Genomic DNA, 18761 nt, shown 5'->3' with positions numbered 1-18761 from the left:
ATATATACATATATATACATATAAAACATGTATATGTTTTTATGTATACATATATATACACACAGCTAGTGGAACAGAAATTTTACCATCTGTAATTTAAACACAGTACTAAGATTTTGTCTTGGAGTGGCTCTTAATCCAGGAGAGGAAATAAAGAGTGAAGAAGAGGGAATGAACCCTGCACAGTCTGTGAATCACAGCAAGGGAGAAATCTTCCTCTGCACCCATGTGCAGAAATTTCACCTCAAAGGTATTGAAAGGTTACATTTTTGGGGACAAAATTACTTAAATACCTATTTCTGTAGCTACCCCTTCTCTCACCTGCTTTTCTTATGACACAAGAGGTGGATGCTGAGCCCAGAGAGTTTGTGGCCACACAGGTGTAAATACCAAAATCCTCAGCATTAACAGAGAGAATTGTTAACAGCTGGAAGTGTTTGAGCGTGGATGAGATGAGGATCCGGCTGCTGCTCTGGACAGGTATCCCATCTGGAAAGCAGGAGGTGGGGGAGATAAATACCCTGCAAATAATACCAAGGGGTAATTGTAGGCCCTGTCCTGAGGGTCAGGGGCTCTCTGGAGGGATGGCAGTGTCACCTCTGAACCAGCTGATGTGCAGGGAGGAGTGAGGTGCAGTCCGGCACGAGAGCGTCACGCACTGTCCGGCGGCCGCAGCCTGGTCCGTGAGCTCCTCAGTGAACGATGGGGCTGCAGAGAGGAGGGAAAGGGGGATTCAGGGTGGCCTGGAGGGCTTGGTGGAAAACAAATCCCTGCAGAACATCAGAAAGCTTTTTTAATGTGGTCAAGAACCTTTCTGGTTCATGGTGTGTCCCATTCCTTTGACCACCATTTGGAAAATGCCCTGAGCACAAAGCACACAGGTGAAGGAGCCCTGTTCACCCATGGATGTGACAGACCAGATGGATCTTGGAAAATCCATGGGGAATATCTGCATTGCCCAGCCCTGGTACAGCTAAAGCAGCAGAACAGCTCAGAGCAGAGAGAGACCCTGTCACATCAAGGGTTTTCCTCTGGTCACACCTAAATGTGGGGGCAAAACTGAATTATGGAATTTTGAGGATGAGGGGATCAAACCAGACAAGAGGAAATGGCCTCCAGCTGCCTCAAGGGAGGTTTAGTTTGGGTATTAGGGAAAATATCTTCATGGAAGGTGTTGTCAAGGACTGGAGGAGGATGCCCAGGGAGTCACCATCCCTGGAGGGATTTAACAGATGTGTGACACTTGGGGACATGGTTTTGTGGTGGCCTTGGCAGTGCTGGGGTAATGGTTGGACTCAGTGAACTTAGAGGTCTTTGCCAACTAAATGATTCTCTGATTGAGACAACACAAGAAGAGAGAAGGAGACATGAAAGATGGATATTGAAGAAGAAAAAACCCTGTAGAGCATTAAATCTGCTCCTATCTCCATGGGAAAGGGGGAATTCAGGTTTTCTTCTGTGTTTCTCCACAGTGGCCGCCAGCCTCCCACAGTTGCCACAGCCTCCCCAGCTGCCCTTCCCAGTGTTTGTCTGGGCTCTGCTGAATGCTGGGACAGTAACATGACCTCAGAAAATGCTCCTGATGGAGCCAAGGGGAAACTTGTCAGGGATAAAGCAATTCTTTCCTGAATCACCCTCTGGAGGTAGAACAAACCAGTGACTCCTGCCACAGCAATACCTTTCTCCTTTGGGATGAGGCTTGGTAGCTTGAATGAAGGGAGTGCTGATTTCCTCTTCAGAGATCCTTCAGCCCCTATTAACAGCTCCTTTTCTGCTGCCTCACTTCCCAGCTCACCAAACTCTGCTGTGAGAAAGGATGAAATGTCATTCAAGGCCATCCTTCTCCCCATGGCATCTATTTGCAGTGACTGTTCTGCCTTCACACATAAACAGTCACAGGTTCTCTTATTAACCAGCATTTGATTAACAGGGAAGCCTGTGACAGCTGCTGCAAACAGAACAGTCCTGGAAGAACAGGGAATATCCAGGATGGCAGAGAAGAAAGGACAGATCCCCACATCCAGTAACCAGGGTGACTTCAGCTTCTCCCAGTCACTGAGGGATTTGCCATGGTCAGATGACAAGTGCAGCAAGGAAAGCGTCACCCAGCCCTGCTCTGCTTCTGTGCCACCTCAAACAGGGAATTTGAGCCCCTTCCATCAGCGGATTAAGCCAGCTGACTGCCCTGAAGGCAGCCAGTAACAGAGACCTGATGGTGGAAACTGCTGAATTCAGAACCTGCCACAGCCAGATTTACAATTCTGGTCTAACCACAGCTTCAAACATGCTGGGGGAAAAAGGGCAGCTGTAGCAGAGCCCAGTTATGGCAGCAAATCTGTAAAGGAACAGAGGGAAATACTTACCTTCCTCTGGCTCAGGAGATGTCTTTCCTTTTAGGATTCTTGAAATGTGGGCAACAGAAGCTTTTACTTTCTTCTTCAGACTCTGCTCCACTGACTGCTCCACTGAATGAGACCTTGCATATGGCTTAAAGAGTCCAGGCTTGCTGTGGAAGGAGCTTTTCTGCTTCCCACTGGAGTCCTTTTGGGAGCTATACATTTCTTTATGGCTCTCTGCCCCTTTCCCCATGGCTAATAAGTTAGCTGCCTTTGAATCCTCAGATATTTCCAAACGGTTCTTCCTGTTCTTGTCTTCCTGCTCCCTGATGCACAGTCTTTTATCCTTATGGAGATGTCCTGCAGGAGGGGACCTTGCCCTTTCACCAAGGAACATGAACCTTCTAGGAACTGGTTTGGGTGAAGGCTTCTTATAGCTCAGAAACTCAAATGGGAAATAAACAATGTCGTACAAATCTGAGAAATTCAAATAGGCAGGCTCCACTTCTGAGATGTCAAATTTTTGGGGGCCGCTGCCAACACTGGGTGTTTCATCTGACAGGTCCTTGATTTTCACCAAAGAGACTTCTGGGTGTTTGCCAGTGTCCTTGATCACTGGGATGGGTCTTCTTGCAGTGTCCAAGCTCTCCGTGGAGGAAAGGCTCTCTGGGCTGGAAGGGGAGGTCTCAAATGCCAAGTCCTCCAGGTGCTCACATTCATGAGGAACTGTCTGTGCTCCCTGCTCTTCCAGGACTCCTGGCTCCTCACTCACAGCAAGGCAGGGTTCTGCAAAGTCATCCTGCTCAGCAACTTCTCCTCTTCCACCCTGTTGGACTGAAGGGAAGGAGCTGTCCATGTGTGCCTGGCTGCCTTTGTAGGACATCCCTCTGGGAGGAGAAATGTGCCTCCTGCTTCCCTTCTCTCCAGAAACTGACTCTGCCCAAACATTCATCTCCTCAGAGAGGGAAACCATCTCATCCACCAAGCCCTCCAGTGCAGCAGACTCCTCATCACTGTAAAAAGAAGATCTGTGGTGTGACAGCTCCTGGCCATGGTGATCCCTGCGGAGCAGTGGTGGGGCAGCTTCTCCAGCATCACTTCTTCCACTTTCAAAGGCGATGCCTCCATCCTCACCATAACCCTCTGGATATTCCTCATATACCAGTTCATAGGCTGCAGCTGGAGCAATTTCTGATTGTGAAGCATTTAATGCACCTGAACTGCCACTCTCCAGACCATCTGAAATCCCAGCCCTGTGCTGCTCAAGCACCCCATGTCCAGCCTTGGGGAAAGGAGCAGCCACAGCTTGTCCAGCTGCTCGGCTTCCAGTTGCTGTCACAACAGACCTCATCTCCCTGTGAACTGACACCTCTGGATGTTCTTGATTTTCACCCTCCCAGGCCTGAGGGAGGGCAGTGCTTTGGGAGGAGGCAGCTCTGGCTGGGTGTCTGCTCTCCAGGGCAGCAGGCTCTGAGCCGTGGCCTTCAGGAACCTTCTGGGGCACAGCTCCTTCATGGGCCAAACTGGAAACAACTCCTGGGACAGCTGAACTTTTACTTCTCAGAGCAGCAAGTTCCTCCTTGCTGAGAGCCTGCTGTGCTCCATCAGAGACCAGAGCTGATCCTGGTGGTGGGATTTTGGAAGCAGTGAGCTGCTCTCCCTTCAGGACACCTGCTGCTGTGTCCAAGTGAACAGGAGCCTTCTTGTGTGCTTGGCTTTCACCACTGTGGACTGATGGCAGAGTGATTCCTGTAACAGCTGCTTCTGCTTCTTCCAGGACAGCAGATCTCATGTCTTTATGGCTCTTCAGCTTCTGAGGAACACCTTCACCAGCTGTGAGGGTACCTGGCTGCTTGCCCAGCGTGACAGTAGCTGCTGGAACACTTTTCCCAGGAATTTCCTCACTTTTGTCTTTACATACTGGAAGTGATTCAGTTTCTGTTTGTTCTGTTGGAGCAGGAGAGCTTTCATGCTCCATGAGTTCAGATTCAGCAGTGCCATGAGCAGAAGTCTTTTCATCTGAGTGTTTCTGCCTTTTGTCTTTCCAAGGTGGGGCTGGGGCTGTCCTTTTGACAAGCAAGCTTCCACCTGTTAGATCTGGGTGGCTGTGGGTGGGAGCAGATTCCTGAGGCAGAAGCACACCTCCCTTACTTGGAGGAGAAAACTTTGGGATGGTCTCTGACTGTGTGAGGGTTGAAATGGACTCTTTGCCCTCCTGAAAAGCAGAGTCAGAGGCACACCCAGGGGCAGATTTACCCTCTGTGCTCTCGTGTTTTGGAGCTGATGATGCTGTTACATATGAACACTGGGCAGCTGGAATGGGGCTTTTCTCTTCCAAACATTCAACGTCCTCCTCAATCTCAGTGGCTTTTGACTTCTTCAGTAAATGCTTCTTATTCTGACTCCTGTGAGGTGACACTGGAAGTCCCTCTACGTGTTGTATGACAGCAGGTGGGCACTCATTCCCCTCACAGTGTGTGGAGGGAGAGGGTTTCTCTCCTGAGCAATCCTTGCTGTCTCTCCTGATGTCCCCTTGCTCTGCCATGCCCGCAGAACATCCCTTGCCAGCCCCTGCAGAAACATCGCAGTGTTCACTGCCTTCAGGGCAGCTTTCCTGGGACAACACATCACAGTCCTCCTCCAAAATCTCTTGTTCCCTCAGGGATCTGGAGGATCTCAGCCTGTAGTCATCCAGGGAGCGGCTGCGGCTGCCACCAGCAATGGCAGGGTGTGGGGGCTTCCTGGCTGTGTCAAACGACGCGGATTTGGTCAAGGATCCCAGCAGAGCTTCTCTGCGATCATCTCCTCCTTCTTCTTCTTCTTCCAGTTCAAACTGCTCAAGGAGGGGTTCTCGGAGGCCGCTGAGGGGCACCTTTGAATAGCCAGCCTTCCGGAAAGTCCTCCTGGCTCTGTCCAGGTGCCTTCTGAACTCCCGGCCTGGTGACAAAGGCGGCCGCGCAGGCAGCTCCGTTGCTTGGCTGTAGAAGGTGCTTTTAATGACACTCTGCCTGGGAACAAAGGCAGATGGCTTCTCTGCCCCATCCCCTGCCTCTTCACCTCTGTCCTTTTCAGATGAAGGTGTGTCTGGTTTTTCTCTCTGATGCACAAGTGATGTGCTTTCTGTGGAAGCCCTCAGGGATGAAGGCTCAGCAGCGCCACTTTTTTGGGATGGCTCTTCCCGAAGGCTGGGAAGGAGCCTCTCCTCTTTCTCCTGTAAGACACCTGCCATGAGTTCTTTGCTTTCTGTGGGTGATTTATCCCCCACCTCAGCTTTCATTGAAGCATATTTCCTCCTCATGGGTTTTACTGGAGGGATGGAGCTTTTGGAGTGCTCCCGTTCACTCGCACATTTCAGAGGCTCGGGATGGCTCGGGGCATCAAATATGGGCAAGTGCAGTTCAGGGGTGGAGCCAAAGTGCTTCTTTTGGGGGAAATTCGAGTTCTCATTGTCTGAAGAGGAGCCACTGGTGCTGGATGAAGTGCTTTCCTCAATGAGGTGTCGGGAGATGGCCAGGGAGCTGTTGTCATGGGTCCTTTCCAGGATTTCTGGGATGGACCTCATCACCAGGATGGATTTGTAGCACATCAGGGAGCGCTGAGAAGGAAACACAACACAGCACAAGGAGATGGGAACATGGTCAGAGTATGGAAAGCAAACACAGCAAAATGAACTCCTGCACCCATGAGTATAACTAGACACTGCCACCCTCTGAAAATGTCACCAATTCAGGCTTCATTTTCTCTCCAAATCTTCCTCTTCACTGATGAGACATTAAATTGATTTTAGGGAACACACTTGCTTTGGTGACTGGGAGGAAACAGGACTTTGTTTGAAATTTCCAAAGTCAATCTGGCCACTCAAAACAGATGGAAAGAAGTTTTTCATGGAAAACATCAGATGAGAGACTCGCTGGTGTAAATAGCTTTAAATCCTTAGACTGCAATACAACCTACAGTGACTTAGGTCAGCAGAAGACCTACCAAGTGTAGGAGATGGGATCCCTCTGCTCTAAGTTCTGTCATGTAGAGCATCTCAATTGAAGCTGGGCCTCTCCTTCCAGCCAGCAGAGAGAAACTGGCATGTTCAGAAGGCAATCAATCCAATTATTTGAGAGAACTTCAGGAAAAGAGACATTTTCTTGTCACCTGTCTATAATTCAGCTCTGAAAGGCAGCTGAGGGCACCTAACTCAGGCACAACCTTGTGTCTTACAGGCTCCTGCATGGTTTTCCAGGCAGTAAAAGCCTAGATAATTAATTCCTGACACATCCATCTCTCCTGGGCTTTTTCCCAACTCCCAGCCATGCTCAGATCTCTGCTGAGCTCGCTGTCCTAGCCCAAAAAAATTTTCAAAGATTCAGATATTAAATTATCAGTTATAATATTAAATTATTCAGCAATTAAAAATATATATAACTAAACAGAATCAACACAGATTAGGGGCAACTCACCTGCCACTTGCTCCGAGCCACAATGAATTTGAGCTGTTTGGTGTTAATGAAATGGGCTGCTTCAAGAGGGACGTTGTGCTGCAGGTGGAATGAGAGGAAAACCACTGGTTAAAAAATACTGATTTCATTTCTTGAGGTGTCTTTGTGGGGTTTTTTAAAGAATTCTCTCTTTACACAATTGTTTAATTTAGGAAAGTTACAGTAGATCAAATGCTGCAGTTCTTTCACAGTTAAATTTCAGGCAGAATGAGCTTTTCAGTGATTAAATCAGAACCTGTTCAATATCTGTCATTAAATTATTTTTGCTGTTAGCAATTTTTGACTCTTTTCCTTAGTGATTTAAGGCTTTGGAATATAAACTTTGGTCTGCAAGGCCAGTTTCCTTTCTGTACTCATGTGACAGAACAAGAGGGAATGGCCTCAGGTTGCACCAGGGAGGTTTAGATTGCATTTAGGTAAAATTGACAAGTAAAGGACCAGGACAAACTTACCATGAACCATTTGTGGGAAAGACAGTCCAAAGCACTTGGCCTGGATCTGGTAAGAGAACAGATTGACATTTTAGTAGGAAATCCCCTCCAACATCAATCACTGATCTTCCTGAAGGTGCTTCTGCATGCAGACACCCATGTACACTCAGGGCTGTGTCCTTGGGATGCTGATTTGGAGCAGAGAAGCCAAAAAGACACACAGCAGCTTCTAACTCAAGGTTTCCTTCCCCTGAGGGGAAAACATCCTCCTTTTTCAGCCTGACACTCCCCACAGATGCTCAGGAAGAGCTCCTGGCTCTTTGCAGGAACCCAAAGGTGTCCAGATCAGCTCTGAGTGCCTTTGCCTCTTTAGGTGGCCAGAGTGAATATAGCTTTGGCAGCAGGCAGAAAGAGTAGGAATGAAATTAAAACCAAATGCCTGTAAATATGCCTTCAAGCCAACTTTTGTACTTGAAATTGCTTAATGAATGTGGTCAATGTTATTTAATTCCCTCAGTACCAGTCTGTGCTCTTCCCACTCATCTGTGTCATTCCAGAAACTCCTCAGCCTGGGGGAGGCAGGGAGCGAAGACATCACCACGCCAGGGAGAGGCCAATTTAGCAAATATCCGAGTTGTGGGTTGGGGAATGGGGAATAATGAGGAAGAATTAGGGAAAAATGCCACACATCTCACTCAGCTTTCTACTTTTCAAAGTAGAAAAGACTTTGAAATAGCTCAAATAGTGAGCTGGGATGTGGCTGCTGAGACACCAGCAGCTCTGCACAGAGGGAGGGACAGGAGGACACTCACTTGGGGTGCTGCTGCAGGATCCCTTTCATGAAGTCCTTTGCATCTTCACTCAAGTGCACAACATCAGGAATGGTCCATGAAATTTCCCCATTCTGGATGTTTAGGAGAGTTTTCCTGTCATTCTCCCCAGCAAATGGAGACTTGCATGTGAGGCTTATTTATTGAGCACCATAAAATGAAAGGAGACAGGTTTTAGGTTTCTGTTTTCTGGTCAAATTACAGAAGTACAAATTGTTACATTGGGTTTTTAAATACTTCAGGGGCTCCATGCCTGGGACTTGCAATGTTTGTGAGGAGCAACCAGGAAATGAGGAAACCACAAAATAAATTGTCTTTATTATGGAAGGACTGAATGCTCCACTCAAATCCCTCACTTAAAATACTGGAGGGCTCTGATGGACAAGGGGTTATGGAGAGAATGTTTCCAAGATTTATTTACCTTAAATACGTGATGACTCCAACAGCCCTGAAGAGAGAGGGAACACAAATGTTATTTTTGTCACTAATTTTCCATCCTTCTCAAGCCCCTCTTCCTGCCACTGAAACAGCAAGATCACCTTCTCCTCACCTTTCAAGAATAATAAATCCTAAAAGCTATTTATTGATTTTTTCCATTTCTATTCCTTTTTCTCCTTCAATATTTTCTTAAATTGTTCTCAAGCAATCCTTCATTTTTAAATCAGATAGAGGAAAGGACTCAAAATAATTCTTTTTTTTTTTAACTTTTTTGCCTTTTCTAGAAAGCTCTTTAGGATTATTCTGTCTAGTTGCTTGCTGTCTGGAATAGAGATCATCTCCTCCAAGATGCTTCTTTGCATTAATTAGCAGTCAGAGTTCAATTATGGCTGAAAAAAATTAGACAGAAGGAGCTTTAAAGAGCCTTGATGGCTTTTGTATTGTCAGCGTTCACTTTCTGTTTCCTGTGTTATACTCACTGCTCCATTTACTAATTAACAGCTAATGGAAATTCAGGCCATTGAGGGCCTGGAAAAGCTTTTTGGGAAAATGAGAGATTACCAGATATCAGTTGCTTTTGACACTGGTGACTGGGAAACAATTTCTGGGGCAACAAACTCCGGAGAGCCGTATTTGCTGTACTGGGGCTGCACGGGTGTGATCCTCTGGGCAAACCCAAAGTCACAGATCTTCAGGTCTTCCCTCTCAGGATAAACCATGAGGATATTCAGTGGCTGTTAAATGGGGAAAAAAATAAAATTTTAAAAAAAAAAAGGGAATTTTTTCATGAGAGCAGGGAGTATTTTCAGTTTTAAGAATAATTCAGAGAACACCCAGTCACTGGCCAACATGTTCATTACCTTGATGTCCAAATGAAGGATGTTGTGGTCATGAAGATATTTGATTCCTTCCAAAATTTGCTTGATGTACAGTTTGACCTGAGAATTGAGTCCATCATTAAACAATTAATAAATGAACAATTATTAAACAGGGAGAGTAAATGGGAGAGTCCCTGATTTCACCAAGATTTGATCTTTAAAGGTCCCTCCCAGCCCAAACCATTCTATGATGTTTCCCTCTGAGAATTTCTCCAAAAAAAATTTATTTTACCAATAAATATTGGGCATCTAGCTACTAGATGGGAGATGTGAAACATTTTGAACTTTGAGCACCAAGGATGTAAAAGAAATCCCTTAGAAACCATAACTTCAACTTTTCTTTTGAAGACAGAAAGGCAGTAGATAGAATACAGTTACAGGGGGATAAAGTGATAAAGTGGTACTAAATAAGGGGAGATAGGAGCTCCAGATGACAGATAGCAAGGAAATTATGACAAGAGAGCAAATACAATATTTTTTTTTTTTAGGATGAATGCAATGCTGGTAGTCAACCCCCCTGGCTGTTTGTAGTTATTCCCCCAAAAAAACCCAACTAGCAATGAATGTTGCCAGGAACACATTGTAAAGGCTGATTCTGCTTTGATAGATTATCCCTGGTTCAAAGACAATTTTCATATTCCAAAAGAAAAATGCAGAAAGAACTGACTGTGCTTTCAAATGAGAAATTACCTCAGCTTCAGTGACCACGCTCTTCTTGAATAAACGATCCAGGAGCTCCTCATTGGAGCATCTGACAGTGGCATTAAGGGACAACAGAACCATGTGGAAAAGCTTATTTTGACTCTGGAGCCTCCTCCATCCAGCCAACAGCAGAATTCACGAGGTGATCTCAGGCTATGGGATCATCATGGGCTTTGGGATCATCATGGCCTGCTCTAAACCTGGTGCCACTTCTGCTAAAATCTGCCTGCTGATTTTGGGGTTTCTGATCTGCATTTCCCTCATGCTCACCTGGACTGGATCTCATGGAAACAGAGCTTATAACTTCCAGATGTTTCAAAATTATTTTGGTGTTTAATGTCTCATTCACACTTGTATATATACAAGTTTGATTTTTCTCACCCAGCAGAAGCTGAGGATTGCAGTGGAGCTCTAACAGAGCTGTGCTGCCCTGCAGTGCAGAGAAGAATTGTGTGTGCCCTTTTCTCTCAGGCAAAACAAAAAAAAAATTATTAATTACTTAGATATTTCATAAATGAGCTCTACCCAGTACTTCCCAGCCTCTTCAGACAACTGCACAGAAAAGGATACAACTCCAGAATCAAAATCAGTGTTTTTCGTGTCTCAAACTCATCCAGGAGCCTGGTAATTCTGTCGTGGGACAGAGAGGCAAGAATATCCCTCTCCTGATGAGCTCTAGACTTGGTTTTGCTCCTCAGAGGGATGAATTTGGCAGCACAGGACACCCTGTTCCCTTTGTGCACCACCCGTTTCACGAAGCTGAAGCAGCCCCTGTGCAGGAATGAAAGGACAAGCCCCGATCAGACCTGGGCAGAGATTTCCCCCCAGCCTGGCCTTTGACAGCTCCCTGCTGCTCTGTGCTTCAGTTCTCCAGCACGAGAAGCTTGTTTTGCTGTGTGTGAGGTGCTGTTGCCCTCTCCTGGCTGTCTCCAAAGGGAAGCAAGGTGTTCCCATCGAGGGAAAAGCTGCTGCAGGCTCGTGCTGGTGCTCCTGCATCCCTTGGACAGACTGATGTGACAGGCTTGGGATGCTCCTGTTCCCAAGAAGCCACATCCAGGCACTAATCTGTGAGCCTTTGGATGGTTTTTCTGCTTGGAGCTGCCCCAGCACACCTTGGAGTGACATCCCCCTTCTGCCTTAATCTCCAAATTCTCAGGACCCATCTCTGCCTCAGCAGCTCAGATGGGCAATGAGAATTCCCTGGCTGTAGAGTTGGAAAATTCATTTACCTTCCAATCTCCTGCTTAACCTCATAATGGGAGTGGAGCTTTCTCCTGGTGGCCACTTTCTTTCCTTCTTGGTCTTTCTTAACTGTGGAAATGAAGAAATACAAAAGGGTGAATATTCAGACAACAGTGCCTTGCTAAGGGAGTGCAAAGTTGTTACAGGACAATTTAAGGTAGGAAAAATTAGAGGGGTCTTCTAAACTTCTAAGGAGAATTAAGTGGAGTTGTTTGGTAAGAAGAATGTGTTAAAATTAACTTTGGGGATGCCCAGAGATGTGGCTGCCCCATCCCTGGGAGTGTTCAGGCTGGATGGGGTTTGGAGGAACCTGGGATAGCAGAAGGTGTCCCTGCCCATGGCAGGGGGCTGGGATTAGAGCATCTTTAAGGTTCTTTCCAACCCAAACCATTTTGGGATTTTGTGATTTGATTTTATCCTGGATCCTGCCATACCGGCCGTTTATAGATACTACACAGGAACACAGAACAGATTCCATACAGATACCAGAACATGACAGGAACAAATGACACACTGCCATGGCAGTGGAGGCAACTCCTGCAGCTGAGAGGGTGGCATTGCCCTCACAGGTGAGAGGGTGGCACTGCCCTCACAGGTGAGAGGGTGGCATTGCCCTCAGAGGAGACAGGGTGGCATTGCCCTCACAGGTGACAGGGTGACATTACCTTCACGTACGACGAGCTCTGCTTTGCACAAAACCTCCCCTCCTGCATTTTTGGCAACACAGGTATAAACACCACCATCTTCCAGAGCAGCATTGTCCACAACTAAGAAATAAGTTGTTCCTTCCCTCCCCTGATGGATCCTGTCACTGTCTGTCAACAGTGAAGTGCCCTGAGGGAAGGAAATGACATTTTGGCACTGGGAAAGCCAAGATGGAAACAGATGTTTCTGCTCTTCTGATGCCTCAGGTTTAGCCTTTATGTTTTCAGATTCTGTGCTGCTTTAGTGTGTGGGTCTGAGCTCCACATCAGGGTATGGTGAGCTCTGTGCACAGAGCAGGGAGACAAAACAATTCCTGCTCCAGCTGGGCACCAAGGACAAATGATCCAAATCTCAGCCCAGGAGCACAAACCCCGTGGGCTGGAGAGAGAAAAACAAGCAGGGTGGGACTGCCTGGGCTGAAGCTGGAATGGGACAATGAACTGCAAGGTGCAAATGGAGCAGAACTGATCCCAGGGAGAGAGCCCGGGAGCGCTCGTGCATTTTGGGGCCATTTTGGTTCATCTTGGGTGCAGCCCTGGCTGGGCTCTGGTGCTGCCCAAGGTGCATCCATGGAGGCTTTGAATAAATCCCTGCTTTATTCTTTAGCTCTGTCCAGTCTCTGTTCCAGGTCAGCCTTCTCAAGGCATCACTTCAAAAGCAAGATATGGGAGCAGAGCTACAACCCTGACTATTTATGTGAGGAAACTTCATGGAGAAAATGCTGCCCAGGGGAGGGGTGGAGTCACCATCCCTGGAAGTGTTCAAGAAACAACTGGATGTGGGTCTGGTTGAGAAGGTGGTGTTCTGTCAGAGGTTGGGCTCAGTGACCTTGGAGGTCTTTCCAACCTTAATGGTTCTGTGATACTGGATTTTTTTCATAAATGCTATGAAGAAAGGGGCAGGATGGAGTATGTGTGACACAGAGCAGATTGTGAGCAATTGCAAAAGGTCCCTATGACAGAAAAATGCAAGATAAAAACATATACTATAATATATACATATATGTATATTATACCACAAATATGAAGTGACGCAATCCTGTTTTCCCACATAAAATCTCTGTTTCCAAGGTTTTCCTTAAAAAACTGTAACAAAAATTTAAGTTGGAGTAAATCACTCCACAGCAGCACCAGCTCAGTGCTTGGTGGGAGCTAAAAGGTACCAGATACTAGAAATTATTAGGGAAAAAATGAAGGATAAGACACAGAGTATAATTTGATAAATGCTTGGTTTGCCCATGATGTGGCACTATTTGGTACATCATCATCATCAATGTCCTCTGTAAAAGCCTCAGGATGAGTATATTGACAGCAGACTGGGGCTCTTCAGCCTGTAAGGGAGGCTCTAGCAAGATATGACAACAATATTCTAAGGGATAATAAATAATTTCTCTCCCTTCTATAGAATATTCATTGTCGTTAGTCACATTGATTTTACTAAGTAGTTACAGGAAAGATAGAGCCTGGAAGTCACAATAAACCTGACAATTGGGATAAACCACTCAATCCCATTCCTGCCCCCAAACTGCAGCACACATCTCAGTGGCACTCAGGTAGAAACAATTTCTCTTCCTGCTCTTTTTGGTCCCCAAAACCATCCCTGTGTCACCCTCTCTGCAGGGTGACACGGTGACAACACAGGGAGGGATGCACAGGTGGTGGTTCAGTGGGAACCGCTGGTTCCACAAACTCTGCAGACACAATCCAGAGTCAGTGTGAGAGGTGTGGGAGGAAAAAACGGATTAAATTCCCTGTGGAATTGTGCACTACAGTCCTGACTCTCAGCCAGGAAAGAATCTGCACTCACCTTGAACCACAAAACTGTGGGCTGAGGGGTTCCTTCAATGACTGCCTGGAATTTGGCACGTTCCTCAGAGTTAACCTGCACATCCTCTATTGTCACTTGCATGTAAGGAGGACCTGGTGAAAAAAGAGCATGTGCTGCATGCAAGTGAAACTGAAACTTCTTTCCCAGCGTGCTGACAGAGTGAAGTTACTCAATGGGATTTATAGGACAGGCCATTTAGGATGTAACAGTAGTTTAAAGTCAAATCAAGAAGTACAACAGCAATGTATTTGGGGTTTTTAATGTTGATATTACTTTTAGGCTTCTTATCTTCAAATTTACCTATTATTTTTTGTTTAATAAACAGTTACCACTCAATTTTTTTTTTAATTTAACTAAGAAAAAATTAATTTTAAAAATTCAAATTAAAAAGCCAAAACAGTCAGGAGTTGTTACCAAAAGAGAAGACAGTGAGAATCATGGGACTAGGAAAGGGAAACAGGGTTTGGTCTTACTTGTTGGAGTCTTCTCCTCAGTCTTATACACTCGAGTTCTTTCTGTGGTCTCGATGTAAACTTCACTGTGCACGTCCCAGACCACGTCTCCTTCTCTCCTGTACCAGCCTCCTGCCCCTGCATCTGGGGATGTTCTTTGGAGAAACCCAAGAGAAAAGATCATGACGCAGCCACATACAAGAAGTGCAGCATTACACCCTGCCATTGATCTGTTTAACCAGCAGACAAAGAGTTATCTGCTTAAAATTAATACAGGAAGAATTTTATTTTGGGGTGGGATTAATTTCTCTCCGACATTTTTTTGCCCTTCTTTGACAAAGCATTGTCATCAGGATTCTGAAAATAATGATAAACCTACAAGAAACTGTTTGGGTTCAACACAGAGGACTTGCTTTCCTTGCACCAAAGTCAGAAATCCACGTGGATATCCTGGACATGTGGAGGTGGGTATTTATTTACCTGTCAATGGGAACAGTGCGTTCCCGAGTGCTTCCCCCTCCAGCAGCCTCCTCTTCCCTGGAAGGAGCAGGGCTGGGCTTTGGCACCCCTGGTTCTTCAGCTGGAATCTCCCTTTGCGCTTTGGCTGGCAGCAGAAATTGGGCAGGTTAGACATGCCACCCATGAGATCACACCCAAACCCCAGAGCCAACCTCTGGAGACATCCCTGGTGTGCCTTGTGCCAGAACTGAGCCCACCTGAACTCAGCTGGGTGCAGACACTGAAAGTTCGAGGAGAATTTGGCATTTTAGCAAAGAGCACACAAAACAAAGGGGTTGGGCAGCACCAGAGTGGTGGCCCTTGGCTGACTGGGCTAAACTGACTGTTCTGTAAGGAAATACACACAGACAAAGGTGGAAAGGCAGCTGGTAGGGACAGGGAAATAGAGGTGAGCTGGAAGGATGGTGTGGGTTAACACAGCTTTTTAGGATAATTTAACCATGTCTGAATTCTGGCTCATGGCTGTGAGGATGTCATGGAATCACAGAAGCATCCAGGTTGAAAAAGACCTTTAGAAACAAGTCCAGCCATCAACAGCACTGCCAAGTCCATCCCTGAAATGCATTCCAGGGAATAACCCAGTGTTAGCTTTGTCCACATGAATTCTTCCATTCAGCTTTGTGTTAGAACAGTTCCTGACTCTCTGCTGTGATCACAGACAGCACCAGGGACAGGAGTGAGTTCACATCCATGAGAGCTGGTGGCCAGAGCAGGTCCTGGCTGAGGATATTCACAGCATTTCCAGAATGACCAGGTTGGAAGAGACCTTCAAGATCATCGAGTCCAACCCAGCCCCAGCACCTCAACTAAACCCTGGCACCCAGTGCCACATCCAGGCTTTGTTAAACACACCCAGGGATGGGGACTGGACCACCTCCCCGGGCAGCCATTCCAGAACTTTATCACTCTTTCTGTAAAAACTTTTCCCTGCTATCCAGCCTGTATTTCCCTTGGTGCAGCTTGAGGCTGTGTGCTCTGGTTGTGTCAGTGCAGCTGGAGAAAGATCCCAATATCAATATGATTGATATGGAGGTAATATGGACTCTTACAGAGGACCTGGTGGTGTTTTAGCATCAGCATTGCTGCACCTCCACTGTAAAATGTCCTTGCACAACTCTGAGTTACATCAGAACAAGGTCTGGCACATGGGACTTGATGAAACCAAAAATGGTGCAGCTTGATGGCCATTTCAGTTATTTTTCTTCTTTAATTATTAATTATTTTATCAGATATAGAGTCAAAACCTGGTTTGATCTCATGTTCCAAAAGTACTTGACTGTCTTTTAATATTGACCATTGGAATTACACCATAGGATAAAGTGCATCATCTCCTTTTCCACTTAAGGAGAAAAGGATAAATCCAGAGGAGTCTTCTACCCAGCAGATGGGAATATTTTAGGGAGCACTCTAGGGATATTTGGTGCTGGCTGGTTTTGGAAAAGAACAGCTGTTTCTAGAAATCACATAAAACAGCTCCATTGGGGTGGAAAACATGGTTATTCAGGGAATTACTGGATCAGAGATCCCAGGTTGTGGGATTGTGCTTTCCTATCACCAGCACTATTGAAATATTTACCTCCTTTTTATTTAAGGCAAGTGATCATAGAGAGAGGTGTCAAGTCTCTATCTGATTAAAATAATTCCCATAACAAGATGAAAGACCTGCCAAACCATCTCATTCACTATTGTATTTTCTCTGTAGCTGTGACTGTGGAAATAATCTGCTAGGTGACATTTTACTAAGGATTTTTGAGTCATCCCACTCCACCAGAGGATTATTTCCAAAGATGATTTGTGACTAGAAAGGAAAAAAGGTTTTAAAGCCCTGACACTTTTTTTATGCTGTTATTTTGGGTCAGATTCCATGAACAGCTTTTATTCTTGCTAAGTTTTGAGTAAGAATATTTATTTTTTAAGGAATTATCTGGAGTTTGAGGGCTGAAGGTTACTTGGCATTGTTCTTTGAGTTAACAGTGGTGGAGAACAGTTATTCTGAGTTGACACAGAGACAGCTTAGACAAGTTGTTATGGCAGAAGCAGAGGAAGAGTGGAAGGGTTGTCGTTCATCCATGAGTTTTTTAAAAACAACAGAAAGACAAAGGAATTATTCTCCTGGCAAGACACAGCCACATACACAGTTGGTTTTAGTCACACAGAAGCTGCAAGGAGTCTGTCCAGGCTTCAGGGTCAGTGAAATGCAGGTGAACTTGAGGCACACAACCCTCTGGAAGTCTCTGACAGTTCATTTGGGATATTAAAGACATGTCCATCTTGTTTACAGCAAACAATAAAATAAAGAAACCTCCCTTACCCACCCCACCAAATCAAAACCCAGATGATTCTCTGAATGTAAAGGAGGGATCTCACCCCACCTTTTCCCCAGAAGTACTTGAAGCAAGACCAGGGGAAAAGCCCAAAGGTGGAAAAGATCCGCTATTCCTGAATTTTGGCAGATGATGAACCAAACTCTATTTCAGCCATGGTTTTCAAATGCCTCCTGCTTCCAGAAAGATCTGCCCCAAACTTATACCCAACCTAACCTCAACACACCCTCCATGGCCTGAATGCCCTCTCTCTTAAATCTTCATCTCCTCAAAACACAACACCGTAGAAAAATGAGCTTAAAAACATCATTACTGGCATGCTCAATATTTTTCTGTCTCTCCACTCCCAGGGGACATCTGCCACCTTCACACCAAATCTACCATGGCCTCCAGCAGTCTGGGTTTGGGTGCTGGCTTCATGAACCACCACAGAGGGTGGATGATTGGGCAGATGATGAATCAATTTTGGGCAGGTGATGAACCAAACTCTATTTCAGCCATGGTTTTCAAACACCTCCTGCTTCCAGAAAGATCCGCCCCAAACTTACATCCAACCTAACGCCAACCCACCCTCCATGGTCTGAATGCCCTCTCTTAAATATTCTCCTGCTCAAAACACACCACCACAGAAAAATGCGCTTAAAAACATCATTGCTGGCATGCTCAATATTTTTTTGTCTCTCAACTCCTAGGGAACATCTCCCAGCTTCACACCAAACCTACCATGGCCTCCAGCAGTCTGGGTTTGGGTGCTGGCTTCATGAAGCACCACAGAGAGCCCGGATGCTGCCCCTGAGGGCTCTGAGGGAGCAGAGCCACCAGGGCCAAGGCCAAGGCCAAGGAATTATGTAAAGGAGGGATCTCACCCCACCTTCTCCAAAAAAGCACTTGAAGTAAGACCAGTGAAAACGCCCAAAGGTGGAAAAGATCCCCTATTCCTGAATTTTGGGCAGGTGATGAACCAAACTCTATTTCAGCCACAGTTTTCAAACACCTCCTGCTTCCAGAAAGATCTGCCCCAAACTAAGATCCAACCTAACCCCAGCCCACCCTCCATGGTCTGAATGCCCTCTCCCTTAAACTTCCCCTCCCCAAAACACAGAAAAATGAGCTTAAAAACATCATTACTGGCATGCTCAATATTTTTCTGTTTCTCAACTCCCAGGGAACATCTCCCACCTTCACACCAAACCTACCGAGGCCTCCAGCAGTCTGGGTTTGGGTGCTGGCTTCATGAAGCACCACAGAGGGCCCGGCTGCTGCCCCTGAGGGCTCTGAGGGAGCAGAGCCAGCAGGGACAAGGCCAAGGCCACCATCTGCCCTCATGCCAGGGGGAAGTGTCACCAGCAGGGACGCCGAGTCCAGCAGCTTTCTCAGGGCTGTCTTGATCTCCTTGTCAGCACGCTGCAGCGAGGCCTGCACAGAAGTCTCCGTCTCTGACTGGGGGGAAGTCATTCCTACAGACAAGAACAACAACTTTTCTCCCTTCAGGGCAAAAAAGGAAAACAGCAGCAGCATCCAACCCATAGGAATATCTGCCATCGTGGCATTTTCCCCTCCTAGAGAAGGGAGTTGATGGAGAAATCC

General features: G+C 46.2%; 1 protein-coding gene across 1 annotated transcript in view; it reads right to left on the bottom strand.

Moving 5' to 3' along the window:
* The window catches only part of LOC141728855 (obscurin-like), a 28231-nt gene extending 10224 nt beyond the window's left edge, over positions 1–18007 (bottom strand). The window contains exons 1-18 of the mRNA XM_074539977.1: positions 17898–18007; positions 14812–14935; positions 14353–14486; positions 13859–13971; positions 12013–12181; positions 11335–11416; positions 10676–10876; positions 10094–10154; positions 9386–9463; positions 9087–9259; positions 8509–8535; positions 8070–8222; positions 7279–7324; positions 6788–6865; positions 2364–5931; positions 1679–1804; positions 598–708; positions 322–489 (exon numbers count right to left, since the gene is read on the bottom strand). Coding sequence (XP_074396078.1) covers positions 322–489; positions 598–708; positions 1679–1804; positions 2364–5931; positions 6788–6865; positions 7279–7324; positions 8070–8222; positions 8509–8535; positions 9087–9259; positions 9386–9463; positions 10094–10154; positions 10676–10876; positions 11335–11416; positions 12013–12181; positions 13859–13960 — 5143 coding nt within the window. The 5' untranslated portion in view covers positions 13961–13971; positions 14353–14486; positions 14812–14935; positions 17898–18007. The remainder of the gene's footprint in view (positions 1–321; positions 490–597; positions 709–1678; positions 1805–2363; positions 5932–6787; positions 6866–7278; positions 7325–8069; positions 8223–8508; positions 8536–9086; positions 9260–9385; positions 9464–10093; positions 10155–10675; positions 10877–11334; positions 11417–12012; positions 12182–13858; positions 13972–14352; positions 14487–14811; positions 14936–17897) is intronic.
* Positions 18008–18761: the final 754 nt, after the last annotated feature.

This window comes from Zonotrichia albicollis, chromosome 1 (assembly GCF_047830755.1).
Source record: "Zonotrichia albicollis isolate bZonAlb1 chromosome 1, bZonAlb1.hap1, whole genome shotgun sequence".
NCBI lineage: Eukaryota > Metazoa > Chordata > Aves > Passeriformes > Passerellidae > Zonotrichia > Zonotrichia albicollis.
Note: the sequence above shows the minus strand (reverse complement) of the source record. Positions and strands in the feature narration are given on the sequence as shown.